This window comes from Phalacrocorax carbo, chromosome Z (assembly GCF_963921805.1).
Source record: "Phalacrocorax carbo chromosome Z, bPhaCar2.1, whole genome shotgun sequence".
Lineage (NCBI taxonomy): Eukaryota > Metazoa > Chordata > Aves > Suliformes > Phalacrocoracidae > Phalacrocorax > Phalacrocorax carbo.
The window spans coordinates 37,021,600-37,049,364 of NC_087548.1; the positions used below are offsets into that span (position 1 = coordinate 37,021,600).

Consider the following 27,765-nt stretch of genomic DNA (forward strand, 5'->3'; position numbering starts at 1 on the left):
AGAGTACTCTGTGCTTGTCAGTGTAAATACAGACATTAATGTCAGCAAGGAGGTGAAACACCAAATCATTCCTACTCTCTCAAGAATTCTTTCACCCAAAGAACTTATACTGAGTGGTGAAATAAGGGGTGGTTTATCAATCCTGTTCTGTAGCTCACTGCTTGTGTTGAGAAAGCAGAGAACATGCCATAACCTTTCGGTGGTTCTTTACATTTAAAGCTGTGAATAAAGACCAGCAAATTACAGGTTATAAACTAAGAAAATTATATATTATGTTTTTCTTAAAAGTTCAAATGCTGCCTGCACTTCAGTTTTAAGTGGCCCTTCAGGTATTCCTGAGCTGCTCCACTATGGGTGTTCAGCTTTCCCAGTAAATGATTTGCAGACTTCTTTTCTCTCCTGTCTTCTTTCCCAGTATAGATGTTCTCTTCCAAGGTAGAAAATCTTCATATTTTTATTATTTTTTCCATGAAATTGAGCTATAAAACTGCTTAGAGAGAAATGAGATTTTAGCAGGAGAGATTGAGCTGTCTTCACTCAGGCTATCCCATTTCAAGACAAAAAGATTTGAATCAGAGAGGTCTGCCTGAGTCACTGGTTGAGACTTAGATTAACTGCTCTGTGTAAACATTAATAAGGCCAAACATATCTCTTTCTTGTTTCAGATGTCTCCATGAATCTTTTTGTTCACCCATCAAAGGATTTTATATGTGTATGAGCTAAAATCAGTTGGGGGGGGGAGGGAGTATTTTGTCTTGTGAACTTTGGTTGTGGGACAAGTCAACAGGAGGCCAATTATATATACACAAGTCTTAAAACCATCTTTATCCTTGGTGCAGTCAGCCTTGCCCGGAAACAAATATATGGCTGAGTGCATCACAAAGGAAGAGACTAGTCTCACTGAAACCCAAAGGAATTCATTAATACAGAGCAAATTCTTAGTGTACTGCCTCAGCAACTGCCTTCATGAATTAATTCCCATGACTCAACCTGAAAAGCAGTCTAATTACTGCAATTATCTTTTTCCCCTTAATTAACAATTTACTACATGCTAATAAAAACATTTCTCCATTTACTGTCTCTTAAAATATTATTCCATCAGAGATTAAGAATATATCTCCATCTAATTCAGATTTTGCCTTATCTGCCCCTCTGTGTGGGAGATTTTGTGCATAATTTCATGACTACATGTGAAATTTTTAGTGTTTTGCAATCCTTCATGGTTAAATGTGTTGTCACTTTGAAATAACTACAAGAAACAACTTACTGCTGAACATGCAGAAAAGGATCTGGGGATATTGGTTGACAGCCGCCTGAACATGAGCCAGCAGTGTGCTCAGGCAGCCAAGAAGGCTAATGGCATCCTGGCTTGTATCAGAAATAGGGTGGTCAGCAGGAGCAGGGAGGTGATAGTGCCCCTGTACTCGACACTGGTGAGGCCGCACCTCAAGTACTGTGTGCAGGTTTGGTTCCCTCACTACAAGAAGCACGTCGAGGTGCTGGAGTGTGTCCAGAGAAGGGCAACGAAGTTGGTGAAGGGTCTGGAGATCAAGCTTTATGAGGAGAGGTTGAGGGAGCTGGGGTTGTTTAGTCTGGAGAAGAGAAGGCTGACGGGAGACCTTATTGCTCTCTACAACTACCTGAAAGGAGGTTGTAGCGAGGTGGGGGTCGGTCTCTTCTCCATAGTAACAAGCGATAGGATGAGAGGAAATGGCCACAAGCTGCACCAGGGGAAGTTTAGGTTGGATATTAGGAAAAACTTCTTCACCAAAAGGGTTGTCAGGCATTGGAACAGGCTGCCCAGACAGGTGGTTGAGTCTCCATCCCTGGAGGTATTTAAAAGAAGGGTAGATGTGGTGCTTGAGGATATGGTTTAGTGGTGGACTTGGCAGTGATAGGTTAGCGGTTGGACTCGATGATCTTAAGGGTCTTTTCCAACCTTAACGATTCTATGATTCTATGATTCTATGCTGTGAAGCATAATCTGGAGTTTTTGGGGGGCCTAGCTAGATGATGGAACAGAACTATTGTCTGATTGTTGATTTCCATTTAATAAACTATTTAATATCTTTATTATGATTTAAGAATCAGAATTAATTCCTACAAAACTGTATCTGAATTAATGCCTACTTTTTGGAGCTGTGAATACAGAGATAGCCAGAAGGAGAGCTCAGAGGGTTCAGCACTCGCCTTCCCTTCCTACTCCACTGGGATGGATCAGACCTCTTCTGGAGAGGAGGCAGGATTGCTATCATACTGATCTCTCTTTCCTGGATGTCTTGCTTTCCGTTAATTGTCTACCACAGCAACATGTGGTTAGTGACCCACCTTTGAACTGAAACAGGGAATAACATGTTAACAAAGCCAGCACACATGGGGAAAAGTCTGAGTCATGCTCTGCGTAGGAGCATGACTTGCTGAGAGTGAGTTAAACAACAGCTAATATGCCTAACTAAGAATGGATTAATATGTCTGGAAGAAAGTAAAAACATGACCTATGGGTGAGGAGGTAAATGCAGAGTTAGAAATCTAAGGATTGAACAAAGCCAAAAAGCAGAAGGAGGACAAAAAAGAAAAGGGATGTATGGGAATGTGAATAAACTGTGGAAAAGAACACAAAAGGTGAGTTGTCACTAATTTAGGAGGCAAATTTGCACCACCACAGCTTCATGTTGTTTTTCTTTTTCTGCTCTCACTCACTTCAAATTATAATTCTCTAGTTTCCTGTTAATGTGTTTGTATTTGTCAGATTTGGAAACCAAGACTCTCCAAGGTGTGAAGAGTGAAAACAGTCTCAGCTCCACAGGTTCTTTCCTTGTGGACAATTCTAGCATTGACTTCCAGAAGTTTCCTGACAAGGAGATATTGAGAATATCTGGGCCTCTCACTGCAGACTTCACTATCAAGGTGAGGTTTATTGGTCACTGACCTCTTAGAGCAACATAAAGTGAAATGAGATGCATTAGAAATATGACAGAGATTTTTCTAGATCTTAATTTTCCAGCAGACATTTACCGCAAAGCTTACTCCAGGCTAGTTCTTGAACTCTACATTAAATTCTTTACAGTTCAATATCTGGTGAAAGCCTCATTGGACACTCCTTGGGATCAAGACTGAGTTTGTGCCAAGAAAGACATACCCAATGTGTGCCCTAAAGAAAAAATGATCAACTCACTACAAGAAAAGACAGATTACTTTCCGTATGTGCTGCTGAGGTACATATCAATTAAGGACATGCAGCTTGCTTTTTCTGTTGCAAGCAAAAAGAAAGAAAGCCTGTATCTTTGGCCCATAATTTGTGGGGTTTATACTAGTTTAGTTGCACAGAAGACTGTAAGGGAGTGCAGAATGGGGTCCCCAAGCTCCAAAATATATGGGATGACTTTGCCTGAAAAGTCATGGTGTCATTTTGAAGTTCTGCTTTCTGTTGCACTGGCAATATGAATAAAATTGTTTCCTCCCATTAGAGCATTTCTGTTCTTCCAGGTAATATAAAACACATTGCTGGAAACAATGTACACTTTCTGTAGGAAAACACACATACAAAAACGAACATTTGGGAATTACAATAAAATAAATCTTTTTCCAGTAGGTCCAAGGATCTTAAAGGATTTCAGCTGTAAAACTGTAAAATCTGTATCATGTCCAGGACTGCATAAATTTTTCACTGTGGGCCCCAGAGGTAGATGGCATTTGCTTTCACTTGGAGCTAATGGCAGCTAGAAATTTGAACAGTGAACTGGAGCACTGAAGAGGATTGGATTGAGTTAAGCTGATCTGGGCTGGAATGGGTTTGGATGGGAAGTAGCAGAGTCCTGTAGACTGTCCCCTACCTGTCTTGGTATGTTAGCAGCACAAAAAGCAGGCTGAAATTACCAGGACTGGTTCACAGCAAGAAGCCTGATCTGAAGAATATGTTCCTTTCTCTTTGAAGGTCAGAATGAAATGTCTTAGTAGAACATGTTGGTCAATTCAAAATGTCTGTAACACTTTTACATATATTACAGATGATATCCAGATGATGAACATCAGTGCAATGTAAACAGTACTGCTCACTTTGCGTTGTGTTGTCTGTGGATTTAAGGCAGCCTGGTTAGACAGAACATACCTGTGTTAATTTATTGACATTTGTTGTCTGAAGTGGAACAGAAGAATGCACAGACAAAACCCCTCTTGACAGTTGTAGGATCTTTTCTAAGGTTAGCATTACATTTTGACTTGAATCAGGCACTTAAAAATTCTTTGCATTTGAATCACACTTAGTTTTTTAATAAACAGCTATAGAAGATACTTTAGATATTACTTCATGTAATAAGGATATTATTCTCTATTATTTATTTTTTAACAAAATTTTTATGTTCTGGGTATTTCATATATAAGATTTTGTTGGATATAGGAGTATACATAGAAATGAGGCTAATACAGGAGTACCAAAATGCATGCATACCTCTCAGTTGTATCAGACTTGGCAACTGCTTTCCCTACTTACTAACCATGACTATTTTGCCTTCAGCTTGTGAATATAAAGTACATTTCTTTAAACAATCAGATGAAAGGCTTTTCTGTAGTATTAGCAAGTTTTACTTACAAAGTGGGATCTCTTTGGGTATCAAGATTTACTTTCCTGGGACAAGGCAGTTTTTACGCAAACAGATCTAAATTAATTTATAGATGTAGCAGAATTCTAGTTTTAGGATCATTGTCTCCAGAATGATTTTTATAATCTTTTTCAATTGACCCTGAATGCTCTTATTCAGAGAGGTCAGGATAAAATTCAGAAGTAGAAACACAATGTGTAAGTTGATATATAAGTTTCTTTATTGGCGATGGAGTGCTTTAAAATTGCAAGAAGAAACCTCATGCTGTTCCTGCAGGAACTTCATTGTATAATTGCTAGATTTCTTGACTTTGGAATAGTCAGTGGTACAGTTCTCATGTACTAAACTCTTGACAATCTTTTCAAAAGATATGTCAAAAGGAAAAATACTTCAGTAAAATAGCTCTCTTTAAAAACAGCTCTCTTTAAAAAATAAAGGTGTTACCACAAAATGGAAGAACTTGCATTTTTCCTGTTCTTAAATTTTATATTCATAGTTTCAGAAATATAAACCTCCATTAAAAACTTTTAATGTTTGAAAGGGAGAATACCTGGAAAAGATGCCAGCAAACTTAAATTCCACTTGAATTTTGTTTCTAAATTCTGAGGATTTCCCCATTTTGATGTTTTTAATACAAAATGCTTATGCACGTGAATAGAAATGCCTTTTACGTAAAAGAAAGAAGTGTCATGTTTGATAAAATCCTGGTGAAATTAAGGTCAGTTGCTCCTGGATATCTTTCTGGCTTTACACTGTGATCTAGAGAACAGAGCAGTAATATCCCACAGGGGGCCTTGTCCTTTATTGGCAGAGTTGCCTCTGATCTGCTGTGTTGCCAACGTCATATATTCACCTGTCTGTAGTAAAAAGTCTCTTCTGTCAATATTGTCTGTTTCAGACACAAAATAGAGTGACTTGAAGTGACCATTTCACGTCACACATCTGCACTCCTTTGATCAGGATGAATCAATACTGTCAGATGGGGTCTACAGCTGATAATGTAATGTTAACAGTAATCACTGGTCAACTATTCAAAGCAATCAGCACTGCAAATATGAACCACCTGAGTTTTAGGCTTACTGAAACATCCAGTAGGAATTGCCAGGAAAGGGTTAGGGTCAGCAAAGCACAGCCTGTTAGGGTTTGTTTTACACGCTGCAGTTTTTGTATAGCTAGGGTCCTAGCCCTGTGGTTCAGGTGTGAGGCAGCTAAGACCAGTGGGTTTGAAATAATGTATAGTAAAGGATGTTGTCCAGGCTTGGTGCTGGTTCAGAGGAGAAACCACTGCTGGCCTAGATCTAGACTAGGCTAAATTTATATTGTTTTTCAATCCCTGGTAGCAAGATGAAGGTTTTTTTCAGAGGACCTGCATGGACCAACAGCTTTGCATCAGCGTAGTATGGGGTTGGATCAGATAAATGTTTGTCTAGAGACTGTCAGAGGTATTTGGATTAAGATTGGATTTGCATGGATGTTGTCTTTTGTAGTGCTAGGGCTAACGATCTTTGGTTAAGGGCTGCTGCCAGAAGACACTGCCTGGCAGTTTTTGTGGTGATGGCTTGCGGGTACCACTGGCTGATTTAGAAATGGTGCAGACCGGGTTCTCTTGAGCAGAGCTGCTGCAGAGATTAGGAATTTGGCCACCAATTGTCCAAAAAGCCATAAGACAACTCAAAACCAGATGCTGACTTACACAGAACACTAAAGCTAGCCACATAATTATTATCTCAGTCATGACCTAGCACTGGCAGAAACTGCTGGTGATAGAAATGCATTTGATTAGAGTCCAGGTTAACAAAAGAATATAAGGTTGGGGCTTAGCCTAGACTTCCCAGGACTTGCAAGGACATGCAGGAGAGAATACATATACAAGCAGCCAGCTGGCAGAGAGGTTGATTGGCCCATGTCAGGCCAGGGCCAGGATTTGATTAAATAATCACTTTTGATCCAGGAGCGTACAGTGATTTACCTTGTGGAATGAAATAAGAAATTACTTCAATTCTTAGTTTAGGGCAGAGGCAAAAGATGCATATCTGGTCTAACAGCAACAACCTACGGTTTATGGCTGGCTTATTGTTGGATTTTAGAGATATTACCATATGAGGATTGGAAGTGATGACAGTAAGGGTCTTCTGTGTAATTTAGTTCTGATGCTGGCAAAAGTTTCCAGGGTAGATTATGCCTCATATTTAGGACAAGGCTGCAGGTCAGGCAGGAAGTGGTGAAGGATCTGCTCTTGGAAGCACTTTGTAAATCAGGGTTAGGATGGTGCTCCTGGGAGTATATGAGCTAGAATGAAGGCTGAGCACACAGAAACAGTAAGAGTTAAATTTTAGTTGTGACTGAGCCAAGTTTTGTATTATCAAGGTCAAATGACTAAAACACTTTGCTTAATCTAGGAGAGACCACTGGAATATAGTCCCTTCATGATAAAACAATACTACCTCTCAAGTTATGTGTCTTCCTGAGGTCACTTTTGTAGAGCATATACTGTATTTAGCTGGAAGGGATTCTGTAACATGGTCTGTATCACTGGCTTTTATCAACATATGTTTGCATTCAATACTTTTGTTTTTTTTAAGCAATAGCCATTAAAATCTCCCATTCTGATCCCTGATTACCAAAAAATATACAATTGTTATAATAATTTCAAGGTCAAGCTCACAAGTAATGACCAGCCTGAAAAGAGACCTAATCATTAACATTGGACACTAAAGGAAAATTTTTCACACTGAGGACAGTCAACCATTGGAATAATCTCCCCAGGGAAGTGGTCGACTCGGCCATGTTGGACACCTTTAAGAGTCATCTGGACAGGGTGCTGGGCCATGTTGTCTAGACTTGCTCTGCCCAGAAAGGTTGGACTAGATGATCCCTGAGGTCCCTTCCAACCTGTGATTCTGTGATTATTTACCTTGACTAGATATTGTGACAAATTCAGAAAAATTCTGCCCTTTTTCTCCTGTTTTGACAAACATGGTAAAACTTATGAAAAGCCATGTAGCAGTCTTTTTGGAAACAGTGTACAGAATCTATTTAATCTCTACCTTTTTTTGATGTTCAATATAATTTATTTCAGTCAGTAATTCTTAGAATATGCTCATTCTTCCAATCATAATATTTCATCTGTAAGTATATTGGAACTACTATACTAAGTCAAGCAAAAAGTCTGCTTCACTCAGGTTTCTCTTTCAGAGAGGAACTGGTTTCAGATACTGAAAAAAAGAGTGCAGGAAACAGATCAAGGTTACCGCTTGTAGACCCTCCTTTTTGTCCCTGCTGTTACATTTAGACTGTTGTGTCTAATGACTCAAATGAGGCAGTCTTCAGGAATTTCTGTAGGCTCTTTTGAGCTATATTTGCTCTTTTGACATTAAGCTTGTGGGATGATTCCACAATGAACTATGCACTGTGTAAAATAAGGACTATATCTCATTTTAAAACCCTTGGTGCAATATTTTTATGGATTCCTTCTGGCTTTCCCACTCTGAGAAACAGGCTATTATTACTACTGGTTTCTCCCTTTCTCCACTACTTCTATATTTGAGATCTTTGTCATCATCATTTGCCTCTTTCCTAGTGTCTTTCTCTATTTAATTTTTACTCTTTATCAAAATTGGTCCATAGAAGCATTATCCTTATTTCCATCTCTGTCCTTTTTCTGATGTCATTGTAGTTATATATTAATAATTTTTATAATATAATATATATAAATATGGAATTTGTGGTTCTTATTTAAAAATATATATTTTTTGAAATATCCATTTCCTATAAATAAATGTGTAGTTTAATAAAATGTAATAAAAGTATTTAATAAAAATAGACTAATTATGTGATATATAAATATATATGTTGAGAAATATTAAACTACACATAATGATCAGGACACAAATCTATTCTACTTGGCTGTGTAATGTTCTCTTCTGTCTCCTTCCTCTCTGTAATATTCTGTTAATCTTTTTAACCGTTGCTGCACATTGAGATGATATTTTTAGAGGAATGCCTGTAACAACCTTATTATCATTCTGAATAGTAGTAGCTAATGAGGTAGACATCTTCATGTGTAATTAGCATATATAATATGTTGTTTTCTCCCATAGGCATTATTTCTTTTTTACTGGACTTGAATTTAGTCTGCTAAAGCTTTGAGTGCTTTCACAGACAGTTTCATTTTTAGCTACCATTCATAATTTTTTTCGTTAGCATGTTTGGTCAGGTCATGGTTGACCCTTTATCCTGTTCATCTGGAGGTCTGGCTAACAACTCATGCCCTAGCACACATCCCTGAGGGTTTCCACAGGTCCTTCATCCATTGCAAGAGGTTATAGGATCATCCTCTGTTACCCAGTCATTAGTCTATGGGAGGGTCTTTTTAACTCATGTGAATTTCATCTAGGACCTTTGGTGAGGGACCTACATGAAAACTGGTGCCTAAGTTACCTTTATCAGTGTCCCTTGTGGATGCTTGGCAAAGCAAACCACAGTGCTTGGAAAGCATCACCCTTCTCAGGGAATCATATCTGAGTTCTGTTTGTTGGTTTTTTTTCATTCTACCACTGATGCCATAATAGAGGTAGAGATTATTGGTCTGCGGTTTCATAAGGCCCCTTCTAAAATATGTTATTCCATTTTTCTATTTTGTTGTGTTTTAAACAATAGCTTTTTAATGAAAATAGGCTAAATGTGATCATATGTGGTTTGCATTCCTGTGCTCTACAAAGAGTAAATGATCTGAAACTACTGGGTGGATGCTGTTTGGATCTGGAGATGTGTTACCACTAATCTTACCTACTTCTTTAAAACACTGTTGATCTGTAAGGTTTAATTTGAGGCAACAGAGGCAATTTCTTAAACATGTTATTTTCTATTCCTTGGACAAATTGTTCTTTGTAATTTTTCCTTTTCTTTTTTTCTGTAGCTTTTTCTGGTATCATATATAAATTCCCCAAGTCTACCTATTTCAAAAATCAGACAGTTTTAAGTACTGTGAAGCATTGGTGCCAACCTTGTTCAGTTTTCATCATTTCTACAGAAATCTTTTGTGGCAAACATTGCCTTTTTATTTTGTTAATTTTATTTTTATACAGTATCTATCACAACAGGATCCTATTTCTTTACATTATTTTCTTAGGTATTGCCATAATTAAATTAGGGTTAATAAATATTCTGCAGTGGGAATTAAGGTGGCTTGCTCAAAGGTGAATTCTCTTACCCTGGGAATGTTGGTGGTGGTGAAATGATCTTTCCATAGATGAACGGGGTTTTACAGGTGGTATCCACGGAAGAGATGCAGCAGGGCTGGTTTTGGTGTATTTGGGATTGCTCTTGGTTCTGTGGAATAACTTTGGTCTTCTCATTTGAGAAGGTTCTTTTGTTGCACTTCATTGTGGATTCTGTACAGATTATCATAGCTGTTACAGATGTTACAGCAGGTTCTGTTGCTGCCAGCCATCCTGGTCAGTCCATTGGCCAATCAATTTTCTATTTTGCTCTTCCTTTGGGGAGAATAATGGAATTTGAGAGAAGATTTGAACCTTCTAGCTTTCTTTTTGAGGTTTGTGGGAGACTTAGTCTAAAGGCTTTCTAACAGTCATCTTAGTCACCTAAAGGAACACACCTTAATCCAAGATTGGGGCATGGTGAGTGAGTTCAATTTAGAGTTGCTTTGTAAAGCATGTAAATTGGTGATAATGTAATTTCACAGTGATTTCTCTGGCTGATTTAGAAGCTGAATTGAGATCCAACAGAGCAATCTGTCTTCCATATAAAGGCAATCCCCAAAACAAGCTGATCCAACACAGGACTAGCACAGTCAAGGCACATGAATACAGAAACGGACAGTATAGATGCCCTGGAGCTCAAAGGCACAGCTTCCTTCAGCATTCCAAGGGATTTAAAAGGCAAGCTCAGAGGAGTCATGGAGTAGTCCTGTGTTAGACAGCATGCTTGAAAGCCTTCAGTGTCTCTCACAATTTACATTCTTTTGTACTTTTTATGTTATTTTCAACAAGCTTGTAAGATTATTTTCCCATGATAATGTTTGGCTCCTATTGTTGCTCCATGAACAAATTACGAACAGCAATAGATCTTTTGTAAACCCGCCTTTTTCAATGTAAGGTATCACTACATACAAACAGGAATATTAATGCACTCTAAGTAGAGAAGGGAAAACATCATTCAAAATCTTTGTTTTTACTGACAAGGAAAACACAAAATTATGTATGCCACATGACCACATTGTCATCCCCAGTTTCTTTGTATGTTGCTTGGAAGACTTCAACATTAAATTTGTCATTAATAAATCAAACCCAATGATTTGGGATTTGACACTTACTGAAAGCATTTGTAATAATAGTGTTGAAAAATCCATTTAACCTTTTTTATAAGCATGGTGGTATGGGGCTAGATCATAATATACCAGATCAAATTTCATAAGACAAAAGATTGTATGCAATAATAATTCCCTTTCCCTGTCCCCAGTTTAGGGCACACACACACATGAAATAAAAGGTGTCTTTCCTCCCCAACAACACAGACAATTTCATAAAATGAGAACATCTTATTGAACATATTTTTAATGACTTAACCTTAGCATTAACATTGCTAATTGCTTGGTTATCACTGCTGGTTATAAACTGCTGATTAAAATTTCACAACCCCTCAAGTAAACTTTACGCAGTTTTGTATGCCAGGCCGTGTGTTCTTCAGTGAATATAAATAAACTGTTCAAGCATATGCTACCAAAATCAAGCATGAAAGGGTTGGGCTTTGGGAGACTTTGCTTGTTTGTTTATTTGTCTTTATATGAACTAATCAAATTCAGAGGCTGTAGGAAAAACAATGTAATACAAAAGTGAAGTCAGATATTGCAGTCTTTTGGTCACAGGACAGATCAGAATAATCCAAACAGATGATGCTGCTTTTGTATTTAAATTATGAAGTCTGTTGTTTTCCTTCAACTTTTGATGGATATCTCCAAAATCAATACTGCATTTTTACCAATCCCAGACTTCACCTGAGCAACAGTTTGTGCCTCTGTTGCACCATCCTAGAGAGTCATTTACAAAATCAGTTTGAAAAAGCAGGGTACAAGCAATGATTTTTTTTTAAGGTCTTTCTACAAGAAAAAAAGAAATCTCTGTTGCTAGTGACTATAGGTTAGACAGTTCATTTCTGGGGCATAGTGTGGCTTAGACAGTTAACTTTGGGGGGATAGTCTGAGGACTCTAATTTTAACCAACTTTTTGTAAGACTGGTAATCTCCTCTTGGGTCTTACAAAGTGGTGAGGCATGCTCTGATGTTTGGAATACTTCAAACGCCCCTAGAACCTAAAGGAAGTCAAGGATGATGTCTAGGGGACTGCAATGTACAAATTCAGCGCTCAGTGCTCTGCAAGATCTGAGTACTTCTGCTGTCTGTTATTAATAAATTTAGATAGGATTTTATCTGAAAACTTAATGAACGACTGCCATTTTTTCTGGTTCAGTGACCTAAGGATGCAAAACCCACTGTTAGAGGACTAACTAAGGATTCTCAAGCATTGACCATCTCTTTTTGAAGCTCTGGGATTTCTTATAGCTAGCAGGGTGTTGAAAATACTGCAGAGGTAAAAAATTTCACTATGCTCCAGGACTGAATATTTCAATGTGTGGAAATTGGCCCTGTGCAGCAAAATCAGGACATTTCTTAAAGGATTTAGCTATCAAGTCTCACCTTGAGTTTGCAAGGCCCAAGCAGCCCACTGATGTTTTCTCCTGGATCAAGATCTTAGCTTTAACAAACTGTCAAACAAAATCAAAATGAAATTTTTGCTGTGTGGAATCACTATATATTGTTCCTCTTCTGCTTACAGTAGTCCTTAAAAAAATAAACAATACTGTCCCTGTTTCTTTCATTTGCTTGTTTTGTTTCATATCAGCTCATGGCCTTGGCTCACTATAATTCTTTGCCATCATCGTGACTGTATGAGTAACTTCCACATTAGGCTGGAAAAGATGTACATCTGTCTTTTCTCTGCATCAAAACAGACAGATAATTCTGCAGACATGCAGGAATAGTCTGTGGGGGTAAGGAACTCTTCCGTCTTCTTGAATTTTTTTTTTAATGTGAAATCTTTCTCCTCCTCCTTTTATAACAGGCTCTGTGTGAGCTCTTGGTCTGTTCTTCTTGATTCACTGAAGACCATACTGCTGAGTAGATTTTCTGAGTTTAAGAATCACTGACGATCCGTAAAAAACAAAGTGTGAACTCTTTTTCTGCACATTCAGACCAGAGACGTCCCTGAATGGTTTCCAGCACAATAGAACATTTTTCCCAGGAGTGCATGAGGCTTTCATGAGCCCAGAAAGACCCTTATGAAGTGTGTGATTAATGCACCATCCCCACACCAGCAATTAGATATCCTGTTGCTGACACACAGATTCAAACTATATTAATCCATGCAAAAGGCTCCTATTTGCTAAAGAAGCTGTACTGCTACAGCTGTATTTTTTTCTTCTGTTGGGAATTTACATCATTGTTTACCCTAATTAGAAAAGGGCAGGCTTGTCTCAGTGGGCCAGATTTCTTACAGCCATCAACATACCTGCAGTATTATTGCCTTCCTCCTTCTCCTCACAATGTATTTTGATTTGCAATCATGTTCCTGTCCATCTACAGGGGAAAAAAAGACAAACAACACAGATTACACTTTTCAGTTCAGTTTGTCATATTTTGCTTCTGTTTCACAGTCTACTCTTTGATCGTGTCTCTTGGTGTTTGGAAAGAGAGAAAAGGAAAGGCAGATTGAAAAAAGGTGTTTCCAAAACAAGGTAACTTGTCCAAAATGTGAGAAAAGAAAAAGGAGGCACTGTTTAAATAATTTAAACTCTCTAAGGAAAAGGAGAGGGAGGATTGCTTCTGAGAGCAGGAATACTGACTTGGAGAAGGGTTCATCTTTTCTGGTTGTCATTTGGCAGTCTTCTCTTCTGCAACAGCATCACGTCATTGATGAAGAGATGCCCAAGCAACACCAATATATTGTGTCCTAGGGCAAAAAGTCCACTAGGAGAGGTTTTAGTAGCAGCACTGTTGTTCTTCCCTTGCCAGCTGTTCATCAGAGGCTTAGAGGTAAGGGTGGGGGATGCCCTGCAGAGATTTTTAAGTCCCCATAACGCTATTTATCAGCTCAGCAATCAAACAGGAAGGATTTTTTCCTGGGCCAGGTGCAAGTGACACTGCTTTAGCAGTGTGAAGGTCTCTTTTCTTATTGTGCTCCTTGCACTACAAACTCTTGTTTACATGGGAAATCCATTCAGCACACAAAGTACTGGAAGCATAGTGAAGCTGAGGTGGCTAAAAGTTGGCAGTATATGCAGGATCTAAAGATTGTTTGCCGAACATGCCAAGAGTCCACGTTTATGACTGAAAGGAGTATTTTTGCAGCCAAAATAAAGTAAGCAGAAGGACGGCCGTATAATAACGACAATACCACAAAGAAGGATGAAAAAGAGACCTAGCCTCAGAAACAAAAAATCTTGAATAAGAATTTTTATACTTTTGTATTTCTCACAGCCCAGCTTCACATTTTTTACTCTGAACTATGTAATATAGTATACATAGTATCAGAGGTGTCCGGGGAATATTAAACACCTAAATTCCATGTCCAGGTGGCAAGGACAGCAGGTAGTGATAAGTGATTTTTTGATGGAATAAAGACAATCCTCTTTCCCCATAAAATTATTCAGTAGCACTAAACATGCATTTATCATGCATTCATTATTTCAGAACATGGACTCAGAATGGTCAGAAATACCAATGATTATGCCCAGAAATTTATTTGCCTGTGTTTTGTGGCCAAGATTTTGCCACCAATCTGTGCTCTGTTTTGTGCATTTCATTTTCCTATTGCGAAGTATCTCCGGTATTTCATGTAGCTGCAAGAAGTCTCAAAGCTGCAAGATGCATGTGGCAGAATGCTTCTTCCCTGTGTTTATGTCAGGTTCACTCTTTGGTATTACATCTTTTTCAGATCCGCTATGCTGGTGCTGCTGACAGTTCAGTTCAGTTTATATTCTATCAGCCTATCATTCACCAATGGAGAGAAACTGATTTTTTCCCTTGTTCAGCATCCTGTGGAGGAGGTAATGAATTACCACTGTATTCCAGAAATGGTCATATGCATACAAGAATCTGTCCCAACTACTGCATTGAGATATGGACCTTTAAAATGGGCAAAATCTGGAAATGAAAGTAGTTAAATCTAAATGAAGGGAGGGATGTAGCAACACTGGTAGTAGCTTGTAGAATTTTTTAGCATCATACCAGGCTCTGTACATGAAGTACATTTTGATATACATTATTTCGTTTAATGCTACAGCTATCTGATGGGATTTGGCCCCGCTTTGGACTCCCAGGATGTCTCCATTTGCCCCCGCCCCCAGCAGCAACTTTACCCTCTGAACTGAAACTGAGTGACCAAGAAACCTTGGCCTTGTTTTTTTTCCTTTTTCTCTAGGCTTCCAAATGTTGATTTGACCATACTGATTATCTTTTGTTGCCTACTACATGTGATTTAAGTTGTTGTTTTCAATCTGGTCTGTAGAACAGCAGACGTTATGTCCAAAAGCACAGATATTTTCAGTTCTTTTTTTACCAAATCAGAACTTAGATGTACCTCGGAGACAGACAGGAAGAACATCACATTATTTCTTGCACTGTGTATTGCAGGTTATCAACTGACATCTGCTGAATGTTTTGATCTGAGAAGCAACCGGGTAGTAGCAGATCAATACTGTCACTACTATCCTGAAAATATCAAGCCAAAGCCAAAACTTCAAGAGTGTAATCTGGATCCTTGTCCTGCAAGGTCAGTCAGCTCTAATTTTAAAAGGCACTGGGCTCTAAAGGAGTAAAATAAAGTCGGAAAATATTCTGTTGCTATTGCTTACAGTGTCACTTAGTCTACGTAATCCAATCTCTCTCTCATCCTGAGGATGCACCTCTATATTGAAAAAGCTGATTTAAAATGGTTGTTTCTTCCCCCCAGATTGTGTTTTGCATCATTAAGCATTATAAAATGCAAGAAAACAAATTATCCATGTAATTCTCTTACACGTCTCTTAAGTGTTAGTGAGACTGGAAAAATTGTCTTAGGGTAAAAATGTTGTTGGAAAACGGCTGTCCTCACAATTAGAGGCATTATTTTAATGGGGTTTTTTTTTACATTTTCTCCTCAATAAAAGCTATTACTTGCAGTAATAGCAGCTTGTAACAATGTAACATGGGAATTTGATGTCATTATTAATACCTTTTGGCCCCAGAAAAAAGTCTCCTCTCTGCTCCCCTGCCAAGCATTCTTCCTCACAAGACTAATAGCAAAAAGAGGAAGATCACAGAGTCAGATTTCCCATGCATAAGGAACAAAAGTACAAAAAGGACCAGTCCTTTGTTGCACCGATTCCCCTGAATTTCAGTTGACTTCCACTGCAACCACTCATAAGCTGCAACCATTTCTTTGTATAATCTAAACCTTTTGGTACTTTTGTGTGGCTTTGCTAACAGGTGGTTAAGCACATCCTAGCAGGTATGTATGCAAGGATACCCTAAAGCCATTCATTTACCTGCTCCTTTCCCTCTACAGGAGTTTCATGCCAGTTTGATAAAGTGAGTTCAAACGTCACCTAAAAAGCTGCTATAGCCCTTCAGATTGCTGGAGGATGCCATAGAAAAAAGATGTCCTAACCAGGTGAAGGTTACTTTAGGGACTTATAGAACTATGTATCCACCCGACTGAGGATGATTGCTTCCCAAACCAGGTACACCAGCTTTAGACTAGGTAGGCATTATTAGAGGAGAACAAATCACTCCAAACCCAAGAGAGTTTTTACCTCTTCTAGAAAGTTTTCAATAAAGTTCATTGACTTTTCATAACTGTGTTTAACACACAGGTTTCTTTGTCACTAAGACACATTTACCCAGAGCATATGGCAGTTTATATTCCTTTGTTCTAAAAATGTAGACACATTTTTAATGGTAATTCTCTTTGTAAATAATAAAAATCCAGAAATGTTCTCATACAGTTTTAAATTTGAAGTTAAAATCTACCACAATTAAAAAGTGTAAATACAACTTCACTAGGGCTTTGTGGAAAGTATTTCCTGTTGAAATTGTTCTCAGAAGTGATTTTTGGACTTAGAGATTGCTTTCCCACAATGCAACAAGATCATTTTTTATTTTAAAAATATTCTGTCAAGGTCAGTATCTGGCTTCTCACAAAATATATTTTCCATTAAAAAATATGTATATTTAATTTCTCATGTTACTTGAACGTATTAACAGTTGCAACAAGAACCCTTACTATAATAAAGTTCTTGTATCCTCAGTGCTTTTCTCAGATCAAAAACTGTTTCTTTGAATTCTCCCTTGAAATGTTTGAGACAAATGTCAGTAGAGACCAGGTATGATAAGGAAGGGACTTAAATATGAATGTCCCAGGATTGCTGAAAGGTGTGAATCAATATGGAAACTGCCTTTCAGATTCACCTCTTACAGTACCAATGACAAAGTAATTTTATATGTAGCTGGGGTTAATTTTTTTTAATAACCTAAGCTGTCATTTCTTTTAAAATACATTTCTGAGTCAAATGTATAATTTGCCTCTGGAATTTGTACTACGGATATTTTCCATACTTTTCCCAATAATTTAAAATTACATATTCTCAATTGGTAAGACAGATGACTGTATGGTACATGGGAAGAAAGAGTGAAAAAAAATAACAGCTGAGTAGATGTCAGGAAGCAATTTTTGTTTTATATAAAACATAACAAGGCAAAGCTGTTGATATAAAGACCCTGAGGGAAGGGAGAGCAATTTAGAAGTACAGCTATGTTGTCCCAGGGTACAGGCAGCAAGAGAGAGGAATTGGCTTTTTGGAAACTTCCTCATGGAATGCCAAACCAAATGATTATTTTCAAAAGCGCCCTTGTAAAGAATTCAAGAATCAACAACCCAGACAGAAAGCCAGAGGAAATCTGTGGTAAATTCTGGAATCCTGATGCTTTCTTATGGTCAGGAAGAGGGTAAGTGAAGCAGAACAATGAGGTCAGAAACATGAGTGAGGAGGGTGCCTTGGCTCTGCAGTGTCTTTACTGTGTGGGAGCCTCTCTGCTCCACTGATATAAAATGAAGATGTTAATTTTTCCTGGCAAACCCAGTTCCAGTGGGGCATAGCTGATTAGTGGTTGCTGACTGTTCCTATAGTGTATCAATGAATGCTACAGAAAATAAGTGTGGAAGACCATAGTGGCACTGAATAAAGCAACTGAGAAGGGTTACTGTAGGAGAGCTTACATTAAAATTTTCAGCAAAGGCCAGGCTGAAAGAAAAGTTTAAATGAATACCATGAGTATCATGTGGGCCTGCAATTAGTTGCCTCTTTAGGCTTAGTGCACAGACACGTTTTACTTTATTGTGCTTATTATGGCAATAATTACCAGTGTTGCTGGCATCATGAGTAGCAAAAAAAGCTTAGACTGAATGAACATGGAAAATAAATAATAAATAATAAATAATAATAATAAACTTTTCTTTCTGCAAACAAAATTTCTCACATACTCAGAGGAAAAGCAGTGTGTGAAAGTGTTGCTGTACGCTTCTATGGGAGAACTTATCTTGGGCCGCATATCTCCAGGACACAGGGCTCTACCCACCCTGGGGACAGTGATGCACAGACATCAATATGATGGACACAAAATGTCTGTTTATTTAACTGCGTCACACGCTTATATAGTTCTTGCACTTCCTGTTCCTGCCACTCCTATGGGGAGGCGTCTATCTTTCCGTCACATCCCGTGATCTTCCGGTCGCCGATCCCTGTCTATTCCCCTACATCTCCCCCTCCCCATGCTGCTAAAAGTTCTACAAAGCTACTTGCGTAAGTGGATACATATTGCGGTCAGGTCTATATTCATGCAACTCTTGCAGGCGCTCCCTGATTTGTCTTATAACACAGCATAAAAATGGCAGCCCACAAGTAACCATGGTTACTACACACGACAAGATCCCCCCAATTATTACTATCCAATCCCAGTTCATATCCCTCTTTTGCCGCCCTTTCTCAGTGTCGCTCTCATTGCAATATTGTTTGCGGTCTTGCCAAGGAGCTAATTTCTTTTCCCAATGGTATGGCTAGCATGAGGATCCATGTCAGCAGACCCTGCAAAGAGACAACTCAGAGAGGGATTATTCATTGTACATCCTTGCACAGTTGTGCTTTCACACACTTTGCAGGCACCCATTCTATGTGCCCTTCATTCTCAACCGCGGCGTAGCCCCTCCCCAGGCATCTCAGTTTCCACCCTCTCTCCCATTGCTTACTGCCTGGGAACCTTACTCGTACCTGCGGATAGCGCTCGCCTGCTTGAGCTTTGCCAAAGTGCTTCTCCACTGCCGTAACTTGCTCCTGCCCGCGTATAAAATGATTAAGCGAATATAGTGCACGCATTAAAATAGTTTGCTGAGCTGCTACAGGTATAGCTCCCTTATACCCCTCCCCAAGCTGCATTATCTTTGCTTTCAAGGTGCGATGAGCACATTCAACTATTGCCAGCTCCGTGCTATTGTAAGCAACGCCGTGTTTTAATACAATATTCCAAGCTTTACACCATTCTTTGCTACTTCGAGCCTGAAAGCATGGTCCGTTGTCTGTTTTTATTTCAGTGGGCTTTCCAAGCCACGCCATCACCGTGGTCCAATGCACAGCCAACTGTGTTGTGGTCTGCTTCCAATGTTGAGTAGCCATGATGACTCCACTATATGTATCAATTGTAATTGCCAGGTGCCTTCCAGGGGCCAGCTGTGGACATTCAGTAAAGTCAGTCTGCCAGACAGAATTTGCTTCCAGTCCTCGAGGGTTGACTCCTGCCTCCCACAATGGCGAGTGCTAACAGTAAGGACAGGTGGCTACTACTTCTCTTGCTGCTTTTATTGAGATGCCACACTCCTTTGCCAAGGCTTTAGCACCCAGGTGCAGCTGTTCATGCAGTTTCTTCGCCTTCAATGCCCAGACTCCCGTGGCTGCCTCATCAGCCATGCGATTCCCCTCAATCAGTGGTCCAGGCCCCGTCTGATGGCTGTGAATGTGAATTACTGTCACAGTTGCTCCTCGCTGCGAGAAAGCAACCTCTAGCGTCAAGGCAACTTCCGTGTGGTACACCCTCTCGTTTCATGGACGTGACTAATTTATATACATATAAAGAGTCTGTGCACACATTTATATGCCGATCTATATCCTTTCGCAGGGCCATCTCTAGCGCTTTCGCTTCTAGCCACTGCACACTTTTACCCCGCTCCTCATACATCTGGCACATCCAACTATTCTCTTCTTTCCACGCTACCGCCACTCTGTTCGTCTTCGAGGAAGTGTCTGTGAAGTATGTTGGTCCTGGGTGAGCGGTATCCAAAACTCTACTATCCACACTTAAATCCACCACTTTGGCTGTCTCGACCCACCTCTGTACCGTGCCTGTGACGATTTTTCCTGGGTACAAGTATACCGCCAATTGTATATCCTCTTCACTCTCTACAACCTTCCGCCATTTCTCCCCATTCCACGGCACTGTCAGCTTATCTGGCTCCTTCCCAAAGATTCCCTTGCTTTCCTTTCGCAGACGCCAAATCATTCCCCTGGCTACCTTGACTTTTGTAGAGAACGCATCCTTGGGAACCTTCTGATATACCCATCACAGTGGTTTTTCTTCCCCTGCCCATATTTGATACAGTAATCCTAATCGTCCACCAGCGGTCAGAATCCAACCTGCGATTAATTCCTCCTGAGGGTCCCACCGCCATACTCCTTCCTTTTGCATTCAACGTTCTATCATCTGCAACTGCTGGACTGCCTCGGCGTCTAAACTCCTGGGCTCCCATGGGTCGGTCCCTTTCAGCAACGCATAGAAAGGTTGCATCTCCTCACCGGTGACGCGCACAAACGTCCGCAACCACTACAGTGCTCCTACCAGCTTCTGTACATTGTGTAAATTTTTAACCTTAGGCGTAAGTTTAATGGGCTGAGCTTGTATGCAATCCCCTTCTATTCTAGCACCCAGAAATCCACACACTGGTCCTCGCTGTACCTTTGCCTCCACTATCTTGAGGCCCTGTCCCTCAAGGCCCCTTTGGGTGTCTGAAAAGACTTGTTCACATAACGCCTCGGTGGGCGCAGCTATGAGGACGTCGTCCATGTAGTGGATCATGTAGATTCTCTCCCAATACTGTCGCCTTACTTGCTGCAATGCAGAGGCCACATACCTCTGGCAGGTCGCTGGAGAGTTTTTCATCCCCTGCAGAAGTACTGTCCACTGCCATCTACTACCTGGTTCTGCGCGGTTCACCGTGGGCAGAGTAAAGGCAAATCTCTTTCTATCATCTGGATGTAGCGGAATACTGAAGAAGCAGTTTTTGATATCTAAAACAATGACTTTCCATCCTTTCGGGACAGCATTCAGATCTGGTAGGCCGGGTTGGAGAGGCCCCACGTCCTCCATTTGCTGACTTACTGCTCTAAGGTCATGGAGCATCCTCCATTGGTTTTTATCTTTCTTTTTTATAGCAAATATAGGGGTGTTCCAGGGGCTCATCGAGGGCTCTAGGTGCCCCGCTTCGTGCTCTCATTTTACTATAGCTCTTACAGCCTCTATTTTCTCTGTTGTCAGGGGCCACTGCTCCACCCAGACAGGCTGTTCGGTTTTCCACACCAACTTGTGCTGACGAAGCCCCTCTGAGGCAGTGGCCCTTATGCTAAATTTTTCAACCCGATCCCCATCTGGGCAAGGGCACCCCAACAAGGGGCTTGCTACCCCATCTGCTACTAGTATGGTCACTACAGCCGTGAGGAGCTTCCCTGCCTCCTCGTCCATGACTTCGAGTTTCACAGGGCAAGTACTAGTCCTCGTCTGTTGTTCTCCTCCTACCCCTATTATACGTCTTCCCATGGCGAGGGGCCAAGTTGGTGGCCACTGTTCGAGTGGCATCACTGTGACATCCACCCCGGTACCCACTAACATTCCCAGGTATATCCGTGCTGGACAACTCGGCTCTTGTGGGGTAATCGTCACCGCCGCCATGGGTCTCTTGTTACAGCCTATGACCAAGGCCACGTGGGGGCCATAACCTGCAAGTCTTGCTGGTTCTGCTCCCCTGCCTGAAGGTTCACTCCCCCTTGGCCCGCTACGGTGGGCCAAGCTCCTGGCACTGACACCATGATGGGGGCCATTCGACTCACAGGAGGCGCAAATCCCCCTCGCTTCACCCTCCTTTGGCCATTTCCCAGCTTTGTGGCTGGACAACCTTTTGCCAGGTGTCCTGGCTTCCCACACACCCAGCACCTCCCTACTGGGTGCGCTCCTCCTCCATTACGTCCTCCCCTTTCCCCTAGCGGGCACCCAACTTTAAAGTGCCCTTGCTGTCCACACAAATGACATCTCAGCCCCGCCCCCACCACTTGCACCAGCACCCTTTCTTCGCTTCCACAGTCAGGGTTCTGGCAGAGGTGCGCTCCCACACCGCCATGCTGATTCAATGCCTCCTGGCGCAAGACATGCCTGATGGTTTGGCCCAATGATGCCCCTGCCGCCAGAGTGCGGAGGACATCTTGTGTCTGTGGATTTGCTTGACTTCGGAGGCAATCCATAAGGACTGCATCCTTGGCTGCTGGTGGCAATTCTGATTCTATGATAGCCTTCTGCAACCTGTCACAAAACGTTGTAAATGGCTCTGCTAGTCCTTGCTGTATCTTTTGCCAAGGTTGGTTTTTTTGGGTTTTTTTAATACCTGCCCACTTCGCTATACGCTCTACGGGAACTCTCCGTCACCACTTGCAGCTCCCTGCCCCTCCTCCAGGAGCTATCCGGACAGGGAATATCCCGGGCATCTCTATCCTTACTCCATCGAGGCTATAATCTCTGGCTATCAGCCGCCAGTTAGGTAACTCGACTGACTGTCGCTGGGGCGCACCCCTCGTTACGAGTCACTCCCCCCAGTGCGCGCATAGCCTGCTGCAGCTGCCGCAGCACGTCCTCCGTGGACCCCTCTGGAGCTGCAGCGCTCCGGACCTCCCCTTTTGGCAGTCTCTCTCTTCCCCCCTCCTGATTGGTCCTCCGAGTCCCTGCTGCCTTATGCCTCTTCTTTGCGCGCTGCAGGCAATCTGCCCCATCTTCCCGGATGTGGATATCGGTTTCTCCCCCAACTTCTGATTCGCTGCTACTCGAGCTTGATCTATACCCATCCTGTCCTCCCCTCCAGGCACCCAAATGCTCCTCCTCGCCTGACTCCCATCTCAAGGGTTGCCCCGGGAGCCAGCCTCAAGGGTCGGGCAGAGGGCGGCACCGCTGCCGGCGCTGATCATCATCATCCTCCTCCTTCCGCTCCGTCGCTCCCGCTGCGTCCGCCGCCACGTCCCCCTCCCTGCGTGCAAGTACCCGCACCTGTGCCAGATTGTCCCAGGGCTATGCAGGGGAGCATTCCAAAGGTCCTGCTGGCTCAACAGGGAGCACCGCCGCTTCCCGATCCACCTCTTTGGGAGCCTCAGACTGAGCAGTTGGCCAGGCTACTCCATCCGAACTCCCCGCTTCTTCCCCATCCCCCGCGATGCTTGCCCCTGTCTATGTCCCCACTGCCCATCCTGGGTCTCTTTCCGGGCTACTGTCGACTGTGGCACCTGCCGCCACATCTCCTGATCATCCCGAGCTTTCAATAGTAATCAGTGTATCTTTCCCCAGAGCTGTATGTAGTGTGGTTTTCCCATCATAGCCCTTTCGGCTAACTCCTCTTTAATTCTTGCCCAATTATATTTATTAAATATGTCTGCGGGACTCTGTATGAGCCCCTGCGTAATCATCCATTGGATGTCCTTTGAGGCAGGCGCCTTCGGAATCAAAGTTCTATATTCCTCCCCAATTCCTTCGGTACCTTTACGACTGATTCCATGGCGCACCCGCCGTCCTGCGGCTCACTGTCCCACCCCTGCGTGCCTCAAGCTATCATTTCCCCCCGGCGAACTTGCCATGTCGCCCCGCCGATCACATCGGGGTCACCACTTGTTGCTGTACGCTTCTATGGGAGAACTTATCTTGGGCCGCATATCTCCAGGACACAGGGCTCTACCCACCCTGGGGACAGTGATGCACAGACATCAATATGATGGACACAAAATGTCTGTTTATTTAACTGCGTCACACGCTTATATAGCTCTTGCACTTCCTGTTCCTGCCACTCCTATGGGGAGGAGTCTATCTTTCCGTCACATCCCGTGATCTTCCGGTCGCCGATCCCTGTCTATTCCCCTACATGAAAGGTTATTTATCAAACAGGTATAATGTATACATGTTCCTTTTCCAGGTTAAGTAAAGGTGGCCTGTCCACCTACAGACCAGGAATTAGTGTCTTGCAGGATAGATGACACATCATGACACTAAGTCTGTTTTCATCTTTTCATACTGTCAGTGCCCTATCCAGCCTCTCTCATTGACCCTCTTTGAAATCTGGATCCCACCTCAGAAAGAAAACATCTGTTTATTTGCAGTCCATTAAGGTTTTATAACAGTCCGTACTTGACTGGCAAATATATGTATAATGTCTACTGACGTAAATAGCACCCAGTTTGATCTAGTCCATTCCCCTTCTATGTGGCAAAATCCAACAGTATAATTTCACATGTTTAATTAATTGCAAATCTTTTAACTATCCAAAACTTCACAGACTGGAGGGCTTAGGGGAGATTTTTTTAGAGGTATCCTCTAATGGAAGGTGAATGGAATTTTTTTCTGCTTTGAGAAGAAGTCTGTTTAGATTTGACTTAACTAGGTGTGCTAAACTCTTGCTTAGGACAACTCTGAGGTGCAATAAGCTGAAGATACAATTTATTTCATAATTCAAAAGCATTCCTCCAAAAAGTAATTTTTACAAATATGAAAAAGGCTTTTACCCCACACATCACTCACCTACTCACCAGGATACTCTCTGGAACACCACCAGTGCTGCTTCTAGATTTCATCTTCAGCTTTTGTGTGTCATTCCTAGCTGCACTGTTCTACATTTTTATTATTCTCCTCTATGTTTTGCCTCTCTCTGCTACATATTAATGTAGGATTTTCTGAGTCACAAAAGCTCTAGTGGTGCTTTTACCAGGAGATTTCAATGGTGTACAAAGATTTCTAAAAGCATCTCCAGGAAAGATTCTAACTTCATGCAGCAACTGTCTCAAAATATTCCATATTAACAAGCCTCTAATGCGGGCTTCTTTTTATCACTTTGCCAATAATGCCAGTCTGATCTGCACAGGCAAAAATCTTTGAATTTGCCTAGAGCATTATCTGTAAGCCTTTCACCAACATTAGTACCTGTGGAAAGTTTGGTGAAACATCTCTAGTTCAAGCAAGACCTTCAACACTCAGAGACTTGAAGGAATTCTCAGATATCCAGAGTTTATGGAGTCCTCCAACAAAACTGCAAACTCTCTTCCTACTCAAAGTTGCTCTTTTGGCATTGTCACTTAACTGTCCATGCTGGGTGGTGGTGGAGGTAGGCATCAGCAAAAAGAAACATATTTAAACAAAACTGTACATTTTAGTTGTTAATTTTTAGCTAATCTAACAAGATCTATGAAGTACAAGTAAAAGCACATGAAAGACTGCTAGGATATTAAGGCCATTCAGAGTAACCCTGAGTAGTGAGAAGTCCCCAATATTCTTGGTGATGTGAAAGTGTATACAATTTCCTGGGCAAGAGTACAAGACAAGTGCATAATAACTTTTATATATTTCCTTCAAAAGAAAAGGAAGTAGTAATGAGTAAATAGGTATAATTAAAAGGGCAACACAGAATACGCTCTTAATCAGTAAAAGAGTTCTCCTCACGTCATTATGAATGGGCAAATGAAGCAGGAAATTGCCAAATGCATAATTTTTTGCTTGTTATCAGCCTCCTTAGATAGCAATTATAAGCCAAGCATCACAGCAGTGCAGTGTTCGCATTTTCACTACTTTCTCTGGAAGATGAAAAAAACTGGAATGTTGGTATGTTCCTGAAAGGACAGGCTACACTTCCTGATTTACACAGGAGCAGCTATAGATGTGCAGTGATGAGAGGGGTCTGAGACACAATGACTCATTTATTGTTATTGCCCTCGACTGGGACATATGATAGATTTAAACTTTGTTTTGAACACTCTTTCATATAAAACATCCCATAGTTAACGCAGACACTGGCTTTTTGACAACACTCCAGCTTTTTGCATGTATGTGGGACACCAGTCATGACAATGTCCTTTCCTGATCTCTGCCTCAGGCAAAAGGACATTTCTGTGGATTTGCATTTTTACTTAAATTCTTAATTTGTTACAGAGGGTTTGAGAAAGTATTTCTGCTTTGCAGTGCTCTCAGATTGCTGGGTCTGGTCTCAATTTCCACAGCCAATCATATGCATATGAATGATTCTAAAGACAGCAAGAGATAGCCATTGCAGGGTAAGATGAGACATGAAGGTTTTAGATGTCAAAGCAGAAAGGAAAGTAAGACTTTTCTACCCATATGGTTGAAGTTCCATGTGCTGGAAAACTGAAACAGGTATTAGCAAAAGTATGCTGCCTGCAAAAGAGAGTAGAGTCAACAAACATCAGTCATTCCAACTGTATATTTATCAAGGGTGATTTTTGAACAGTTCAGAGTTTACCAGGGAACTACCAAGGTTGCTGTAGAAATGAGCTAAAGTGATGCATTATGCATTAAAAAAAATTGGGGGAGACGTTTAGGAGGCCAAAACCAATTCCAAGCAGCAGGAGAGGAACTACAAGGTAAGTTTTCAGGAAGGCCTAATTGCAAATAGTGACACATTTGAGTAGAAATGGCAGTACATACGCCTCCAGATACTGAAGTTGTAGATGGAGAAGGAGCTGATAACAGTGGCAATGTTCTGGTAATCATAACTGGGGTGAACCTGAGTTCAAGAGCAGCATAAAGATGAGCTGCAGATAATCCTAATGCCTAAAGAGGCAGTTTTCTTCTCAAAATAAATAGACAAAACCTTGAATTTTTGGGCAGGGTAAAAGGCATTTAAATTAAGCTAGAAAATTGTTTTGTCAGAACAGGGAGGGAGGGTTGGCCACAAAGGCTTTGTCAAAGTGTTAGAAGATGTGAAGAGCAGAGAAAATTCAGCTCTAAGGAGATAGTTCATATCATATCAGGAAAGGCAGAAAGGAGTTGTCAGGATGCATCAGATATTAAACTGTAAGGTAGGAAAGTAGCACTTGAACTGCTACATGCACCAAATACAGATATCTGTCTGCCTAAGATGAACGTATAGGAAAAGTAGTCTGTTTAAGTCCTAGAAGAGACCAAAACTACAGCACATAGTAAAATGGTCACTTAGAGAGATTTTCACTGGATACTCAGTTGTTAATATATAGCAGTGGAAAATAACAACACACTTCCATCTTTGTATCAAACACTGCTCATCCAAACTTCCATAAAATATTAAATTGGATAAAAAAGGGAGAAGATTTCTGGAAGCATTACAGTCATGCTACAAGAAGGAAGTACTTCTGCTGTTTCCATTTGATGACACCCATTTCAAGCCCTGTAGAGAAATTAGTTTTTAGCAGTCTCCAGCAATGATAAGTAAACCATATGTTTCTTAGAATTTGAAATCTGTATACCATGAACAAGTCATTTATTATAAAGGTGAGATACTGTTGTGCTGAACAGACATGCTGTCTGAAGTATGATATTTTTCTGGAGGCTGACAGAGAAGGATAGCTTTCTAGGTAGTCCTTTGCATTTTTAAGTAGGTTATTTAAGAATCCACTAACATTCAATTTAAAAATGTTTAGGTAAGGGACATTGGCTTTTACCAATCTGTGAAATACTAAAACCATATAAAAGGATATCTAAATTTAAAACACATTGTAGTTCTTTAAGACTGTCATGGTTTAGCGGCAGCTCAGCCCCACACAGTCGCTCGCTCACTCCCCCACTGGTAGATGGGGGAGAGAATCAGAAGGGTAATGCCCGTGGGTTGGGATAAGAACAGTTTAATAATTAAAATTAAAAGAGAACAACAACAACAGAAATGCAATGTAAAGGAGAACAACGAGAGGCGCAAAGCCCCGGGGGAGGGGGGAAGGAAACGAACCG

General features: G+C 41.1%; 2 protein-coding genes across 2 annotated transcripts in view; both read left to right on the forward strand.

The window, feature by feature from the left end:
- The window catches only part of ADAMTSL1 (ADAMTS like 1), a 254,998-nt gene that overhangs the window by 112,664 nt on the left and 114,569 nt on the right, over nt 1-27,765 (forward strand). Inside the window, exons 8-10 of the mRNA XM_064439545.1 lie at nt 2,750-2,907; nt 14,609-14,720; nt 15,307-15,445. Of these exons, the coding sequence (XP_064295615.1) occupies nt 2,750-2,907; nt 14,609-14,720; nt 15,307-15,445 (409 nt within the window). The remainder of the gene's footprint in view (nt 1-2,749; nt 2,908-14,608; nt 14,721-15,306; nt 15,446-27,765) is intronic.
- Nucleotides 1-27,765, forward strand: part of DENND4C (DENN domain containing 4C) — a 390,193-nt gene that overhangs the window by 47,208 nt on the left and 315,220 nt on the right. The window lies entirely within an intron of this gene.